The following is a 7,899-nucleotide window of genomic DNA, read 5'->3' as shown; positions in this document are numbered from 1 at the left end:
TAGTCCTCTTCAGCGATCATCAACCCAGAATCGGTGGAACTCGACAGGAGGTCAGCATGTGTGACATGACATGAAAAGGCCTAGGGATCGAGCATCCGCCTCATCCATTCCATCACCAAAGATGGCTCCCTGCCTCTTCACCCTGACTTGAAGGCGTCGTACCGTAGGTCGATGGAGGCGCTTCCCTAGGCTTGGCTGCACACTAACGTCGAGCAACGGAGGGTGACGGATCCAAACGTCGACACCATGCCACGCGCGCACGCGCACACACACACAGAGAAACACAACAACATACCAGAGATCGAATGCGTCGAAGACGAAGTAGATGGACAAACTGGAGAAGAGCACCGACACACCTCCAAACACACAACATGCGCCCACAACCAACCTCAACTCCCCAAGACCATGCCTTTAGCAAGGGAAGCGCCACAGTGGCCCAATCCAAGATTAGGTTTTCACCTGGTGAACAAGGAGGAGGTGGAGGGATAGTACCTCGATGGCACCCCCAGTAGGGAAGGCGACGCCCATGGGCGTTGACACCATCATGACCAGCAACACCGTTCAGGGATTTCTCCCGGTTACAGAGTCCCGCCACTAGTATCTCGTACAGTACATGATCGACAAGCTTGGACACCGCTGAGGAGAGGATGGGCTAGCGACCCCCTTCAGATCTGGTGCCGACGACCACGATTGGGCCCCGGGCCAGGCCATCACCCGTCGGCTCCACGCCGCCCACACGGTTGCAGAGACCGGCCCGCAACCACCGCCCGCCGCCGATCCGGTGTCGCCCCGCCACCAGACAAGGCCTGCCGCCCTGAGATACCGAGCGCCCACTAGGAAGCCGCCGGCAGAAGCCTCTCTTACCCATGACCGAGCCAGGGTCAGACGGAGGAGCCACCGAGCGGCCGCATCGGCCGTGGCAAGCCCGGTGCGACGTTCCTCCACCTATATGCCGTGCGGGGAGCCAAGGACCTAGATCCCCGCCGCGTCCTCCACCGGCGACTCGAGCCAAGCCCGGCGGATGCCTCACGAAGTGACAAGGAGGGTGACGAAAGAGGAAAGCAGCGGCGGCGAAGCTTAGGATTTCACCCCCTCGATCGGCGACGCAAGGGGGATCGGTCCGTGTTTTTTTGAGTTTGTTGTGCGTGTTTGTCGCAACGGGTCAGGTCAAGACACAATCTTGACAATCTCATCAAACTTTCGTGCTGGTTGTGTATCACAGTGAGCCAAAAAAATGAAAATCCACTCGGTACACGGTACAGCACTAGTACAGTGCAGCGTAAACTGCCTGCTAGGGGGATCACCAGCTATGGCGGGCAGGCCACGCAGCTTTAGGCTAGCCATAGTGCTAGTATCATAGATGAGAGAGGAGATTAGAGTATCATAGGTAGATACTGTATCATAGCGCACATCACGAGAAAAGTTTGTACCAAATAAATCTTGTACACAAATTTGTATTGGGATTCTACAAATCAATTAATATAGCAAAACTATGATCTATGATACATGATCTTGGTGCTATGATCACTATGCATTATGGATCTAGTATCATAGAAAAGTATCATATACATGATACTACTATATGATACTACCCACTATGGGCTAATGGATCCATGAATTCATTGGCGTCTGCTGCAGCTTCTGCTTCCACGAGATCTCAGATTAGCGTGCATGGGCCGGCTGCGCAACAGGGCCGTCCTATTCCTGCCCACAGCGCACCCGCATAACTCCGAATCGACCTGTTGCGCTGCATGCGACACGGGCTGCCAGCCTCGCCGTAATTAACCGCTGTAGCAGCAGGTAGGGCCGTCGTCGTCTCTCCCTCCGGTCCCAATGTAGAAGTTTACTGGTAAAAAGTAAATCATGGCCAAACGCCAGGTGTGCAGTTCAACGCGCTCTCGATTGATGATAAATCATGGCTAAACGCCAGGTTTGCAACCTGGAGCGTTTTGGCCCTGCCCTCAATCTTGATATGAGCTTTGGAGGTCGTTTGGCATGTTTCACAATCAATATGGCGCATGCATGCTCTGGATCTGAGACTGCCGCAAGCTACTAGCCAAGATATGTAGGTAAACAAAGTCAGCTAGCCCTGTAGCCAGCACAGGTGACGGCTGGCCGGCCAAGTTGCAGGTTTCTGAACATCACGGAGTGCAACATGCATGCTGTATGGCTAGCTAGGTGCAGAAAGAGAAGAAAACAAGTGTATAGATGTTCACAGGTGATCAATACAGCAAGCTGCATCATGTAGCACATGAATGGGGCTCAGAAATATCTTCACAGCCAACATGCAAATGAACATGTGGAGAATCCACAAGATAATCCAGAATTAATGCATACACCCGTGGAACACATACAAGTGTTTAGCATTGTGGTAACACAAGTGTTTAGCATTGTGCATGATCCTTTCAAGCATACAACCAGAAGAAGATAGGGCAGGCAACATATATTTACATAATGCTCAGTATGAGCCATCAGTTGAGATTATTTTCTTACACATAAAGTTTGAGTTTTGGACACCATCGATCTACAATGGTTGATCGTGCAGCTTATGTCACATTTCCCAGTTTGCATTCTATTCAGTTAAAAACATATATACAGCACATACAAGATTTTCGAATTAAACCAAGGGACAGGCAGACGCCTTTCACTTCAAAGGCTTCCCTGGGAGGAAAAAGTCCTCCTTCAGCACATGCTCCCATGCTGATGGCGAGTGGCTTAACTGCTCGTCATGCAAATGAACAGTTGCAGGCTCGGCTGGTGCTGAGGGAACATGACACTCTTCAAGCAATGAACCGACATATTGGGTTGTAGTTTTGCTATCTGCTTCATCAGATAAAGCTCTGAACTCAGCATCATCAAATATACCAGTCTTCTCAATTAGCTCATCATGTGCTCCACAACCAAATGGTTTTCTTTCGAAGTGGCCCACCCAATCATCGGAATCATATACTACCTCCTGTCCCTCCATGCTGCTAGTGTTATCTATACGTCTTTTCAGTACTTGCAATCTGGCCATGACACCATCTTCAAGCTGACCAAATTGACTAGATTCATGTTCGCTCGCTGTTTGGAGCTGACAAGCATTAACCTCACTTGACGAGCTTAGATCGTCACTGCAGGACATCAAATCTTTAAGCTTAGCCATGAAAGCACCATGAGTTTTGCTTTCACTAGATTCTGGCTGCTCTATGTTGGTGTCCTTGTCCAATGAGCTTGTATTGTTATTACAGCTCAGAAAAACATTAAGTGCAGCAGTACTAGCACCATCGGCCTCATCGCCTTCACTGCTACTTGATTCCGGACACTCTTTGATGATGTCCTCCACTAAAGAGTTTATCCTAGCATCGACATCATTATCGAAAACAGTGTCATCAACAGCGCCTGTCCTGTTATACTTGCTTCTCTCGGTCAGCAGCTCACTATTTGCCTCATGGAAGCAATTTATACTCTCATCACGGAGCTTCAGAACTTTCAGTCGAGCAAAGACATCAGCATCACCTCTCTGAGGTGGTAACGTCGCGTTATGGATATGGCTTTCTTTCACAGGGTTTTGTTGTTTGCTAGAATCATCACTCTCTCCAGTACATAATGAGTTCTCAGCGTTATGGATATGGCTTTCTTTCACAGGGTTTTGTTGTTTGCTAGAATCATCACTCTCTCCAGTACATAATGAGTTCTCAGCTTTGTGCAAGTTAGATGCTTTGGCTTCTCCTAATGAACCAGTAGGTGTTGTAGCTGCAAGATTATTTAAATACAGGAGTAAGGGAATGTTCAGAAGTACCCGGATAAATTCGGGTGTGTGGTCTCTTGCTGCAAACACACAAACACAGGTACTGACCTGTTTGCTGACTGTGGTTTTTCGTTGCAAGTTTCATGCGGGCAAGTTGCAGTTCGTACTTGAGTTTACATGTAGAAGCTTCCGCTTCGATCCAAAGATTTTTGTATATTTGTGCATCTTTAGTATCACCATCCAGGTTCTCCTCTGGAAGCTTAGCAAGATCCTGCCAGCAAGAAGATAGCGATAGCATACGTTAAATGCTCAAGAATTTATGCTAAATGCTCAAGAATATAGCAGAGACCAAATATTCTCAAGTAATAAATCACTACCTGCAAAATAACTGTTTTAAAATCTGTGCCAATGTTCTCCCAATCAAAGCCAGCAAACTTCTCAGGCTGATGATTCTTTCTATTACACTTTATTTTTTCTGACTTCATTTGGCAGCAGTTGCTAGTAACATCATCAGATTTAAATGAAGCCTTGCACGAGAAAATAGACAAACCAAAATGAGTAAACTGAGAATTTGACTGATATTCCAATAATTGACTAGAAACAAAACTAAATTTACTACTCGTATTTTGTTTACTGAATAAGAAATTTCGAGCAGATCCAAAAGTGAATACTTGCCAAATTATTAGATACATCCAAATTTAGACAAACTTGCGACATCCTTTTATGGACGGAGGTAGCATATTAGTAGGCATTAGGTTTGTACAGATAGCAAAAGGATCACGGTGTTAATACCAGGTCCAAACCATGTTTAGCTTGACACAGGATGTTGTACCAGTGGCTATGAACACTGCTAGAAGGAAAGCACGAAGAATGAAATGGTTCTACCCATGGTCGATAAGACCTAATTATCATGAAGCAAAGAACATATCACTACCAAACATATAAACTTTGTCATTCTTAGATCTGTAGATGCAAACTAGAGTATGGAACACTATCTGAGGCAGTAAAAACATGCAACCAGTCAAAGTAAAACAATAAGCATTCATATCACACATAGCACTTAATAACGAGAGACAAAACTTGTGCCCTTTTCAGGTTTTAATGTGCATCTTCTATTTCTTCGATCACAAGATCAATGACTGTAGTACAAGCAATCCAAAGTGACTTTATAATGTATTCATGAAAACATAATCTAATCAAATTGTGGCAACTGACAGGTATTGTATCATACAACCATACCTTGCTTATCATGGATTTCAGAGAACTGAGATTTTGTATCACAGACTGAACAAGTGTATGTTCAGATTCCTTTAACTGATAACCACCATCGCACGAAGACAGAAGCATTACTGAGAAATTATAAATTGACTTGATTAATTCTTCTTGACTCTTCGATCTGCAGGTGACTTTGTCTGAAGATATCTTCACCGTCTCCTCAACACCTGTGCTGCAATGGGTTAAATGCTCCAGACCTTTGTTCATAGGCATTTTTGAGTGCAGATTTGCCCATGTTGACGCAGCTTTATGGGCACGAGTAATTTCTTGCAGACTTTCTTTTGTCAAACTCCTAACCTGTGCAACTGGAGCTGCACTAACATTGTTTGAAACTTTAGCAGATTCTTCACTTGTACTCACAAGAAGACTGCCACCATTTCTGCCTAACATGGGTTCAATTGTGTTTTCTGCAAGAAAAACATTTCCCTGTTGACCTGGTGTTACCAAATTTCCAGAATCGTCTCCTGTCTTACACCAGGTCACGTGGTTATCTCTTCGGGTGCCCTGGTCAACAGATAAATGACTGTGGTTAGACTTTTCCATACCACTGACATCTCCAACATTGGATGGTTGTTTATCATCATGACCTTCAGACTTACTACACCCTGAGGGCAGGCCGAACGCTGAAAGGTAATATAGGTAATCAGGTACGGACAGATCATTCTCGGGATTTGATGTATCATGACGCTTGGGAAGTAACACAGAATTATTAGCACTAAACTCAGAAAGCTTCCTGCTTTGGTGCAAATCAGGCGGGTCAACTGAACCATTAGCAAAATAAGAAGCTTCACCATTCACAACACCAAATGATGGCTGCTGTGCAGTGGGTGTCCCTTTCCAACATGGAGAATCAACAACTGGGTTATTTACCTCAGGTGACTCGATGAAAAGTTCACGAGGCTGAGGAAATGAGTATTCGGACAGAGAGACTTTGGAACATGATGCTTGTAAGTTATTTAAACCAGATTTCGCTTCTGATGAAGGCTGCACAGGTCTCCTGGTTTCAGAACTCTCACCCAAAATATAGTTCTCTCCAACTCCGTGTCTGCTAAGTGGATAGGTTCCCGGCTGAACAGGTCTCCCAGTTTCTGAACTCTCACCCAAAAGATGATTCTCTCCAACTCCAGATCTACTAAGTGCATGGCTTCCCATTATCCGTGTACCATTATCAGAGCTACTCCGGCCACCATACTGTTCATAAGAAGTCTCATATCCAAAGTGACCTTTCTGTTCATTCTGAATGGAATCAAAATAGTCTAGATTTAATCTGCAAGGGTTCGCATATGGTGCCTGAAATGTGTTCTCCAATACACGGCCATCTGTCGTGGGCGACAATGGCTTCGTTGCCGCGCCTACTTCAGGCGAGGCAGCAACAGATGGCATGGACAGGTCGTAACTCAATGGATATGTTGAGCACTGCGGAAGATGTGAAGTGTAGTTACCATAAGCAGAATATGGGGAGTACTGATTCACAGGCTGAGGTGTAGAACAGGGCTTCGTATCTAAGCAGGCAAACATATTAGGAGACACGGAAGGTGCTGATCCAAAATCAGTCGAGGGGGCCTTTGATGTTCTCTGGTAGATTCCAGGATACTTCTCTTCCATCCACTCCGAGCTGCCTGTTGCGAAGGGGAGCGGCTGCATGGAGGTACCAAAATGGTTCCCGGGGTACATGTCGTTTCGTGCATTCCCGGAAACCAGGAACCCGTCCGAATTGGCAAAACCTGCATAATTTGGTTGGCGTTGTGAGGTCACAATGCAAGTTTAATCAACGTTGACAATAGTACACAACTTGAATACTGCAGCATTTTGTCCTCGAAGAAATCACCCATGACACTGAAATTACCAGACAACACTACTATGCATGTAGATTATATCATGATTTATATCTATACATGCGAAACCGCAACTGATTGTTCCCTCTGCAAATGTTCAAACACTAACTCAACCTGCAAATACAATTTCCGATCTACGATCCCATAATTACTCCATCAGTACTCACGATCGCATCGCATAATCCCAAGTAGTATGGATGCCCACACACACACACACACACACACACACACACACACACACCCCTCGGGAACCCCATGTTCATATCTCAGCTGAATTAAACACCCGGTATAACCTAGCCAACTATCGCCACCATGAAGACATTAACAAATCAAGCGGCGTAATTCCACGACCCTGGTTACGAGAGAGGAAGCCAGCTCACCTGTGAACCCCGGGGTCGCGCCGGCCTCCAGATCCATGTAGCTCGCGGGAGGCTCGACCCAGGAGTCGTAGAGCGACGGCGCGGTGGGGAGCTCGGGGTAAGGGCTAGGGTTAGCGGGGGCGTTGGGGGTCGGATCGGGGATGGCGTCGCGGGGACGGCTGACGGTGAAGGGCGTGGCGGAGGGGGAGAGGTAGGAGAGGGTTGCGTGCGGCTGCGGCTGCGGGGGCGGGGGCGGGGGCGGGGAGGGCCGGCGATCGCCGGAGTAGGGCATCATCTCGGAGGTGGGTTGCGTGCCGCTGCTCGCGCTCGGTGCGGAAGTTGAGTGCGGCGAAAGTGAGTGTGGGTTTGGATCGGGTCGGACGGCAGACGAAGCCATGCTAGCTGAGAGGAGTTGGGCCTTACGGGCCTGCGAAATCGGTGTGGCCCGGGTACACATATATCCGGTCCAGGCCGAAAACAAACATCAATAACTCATATTCGAAAGAAAAAAATGAACAACTGTAATTTCCCACTCTCAAAACAATCAGGAATTGTAATAAGATTCCCAAAGGATGGAATGATACAACAACAATCGTGATGATTCTGAAAGTCAAGGCACCTGAGAAAGTTACACAATTCAAACCCATCAGCATGTGTAATGTTGTGTATAAGCTGATATCAAAGATACTCGTATCAAGAT

At 46.7% G+C, this 7,899-nt stretch overlaps 1 protein-coding gene across 1 annotated transcript; it reads right to left on the bottom strand.

Moving 5' to 3' along the window:
- Nucleotides 1-2,428: 2,428 nt before the first annotated feature.
- Nucleotides 2,429-7,491, bottom strand: LOC124701260. Its single transcript, XM_047233306.1, has 5 exons — nt 7,221-7,491; nt 4,970-6,729; nt 4,108-4,257; nt 3,839-4,001; nt 2,429-3,735 (listed from the first exon to the last, which is right to left on the bottom strand). Exons 1-5 carry the CDS (start codon nt 7,489-7,491, stop codon nt 2,645-2,647), a joined length of 3,435 nt encoding a protein of 1,144 aa, XP_047089262.1. The 3' UTR covers nt 2,429-2,644.
- Nucleotides 7,492-7,899: the final 408 nt, after the last annotated feature.

This window comes from Lolium rigidum, chromosome 3 (genome assembly GCF_022539505.1).
Source record: "Lolium rigidum isolate FL_2022 chromosome 3, APGP_CSIRO_Lrig_0.1, whole genome shotgun sequence".
NCBI classification, from domain to species: Eukaryota; Viridiplantae; Streptophyta; class Magnoliopsida; order Poales; family Poaceae; genus Lolium; species Lolium rigidum.
Note: the sequence above shows the minus strand (reverse complement) of the source record. Positions and strands in the feature narration are given on the sequence as shown.

Coding starts and splice junctions, on each gene's coding strand:
- LOC124701260 (XM_047233306.1), bottom strand. CDS start 7,491: ATGCCCTACTCCGGCGATCGCCGGCCCTCCCCGCCCCCGCCCCCGCCC. Junction 4,002..4,107: donor TTAAAACAGTTATTTTGCAG/GTAGTGATTTAT, acceptor TCTTGCTGGCAG/GATCTTGCTAAGCTTCCAGA. Junction 3,736..3,838: donor AAACCACAGTCAGCAAACAG/GTCAGTACCTGT, acceptor ATAATCTTGCAG/CTACAACACCTACTGGTTCA.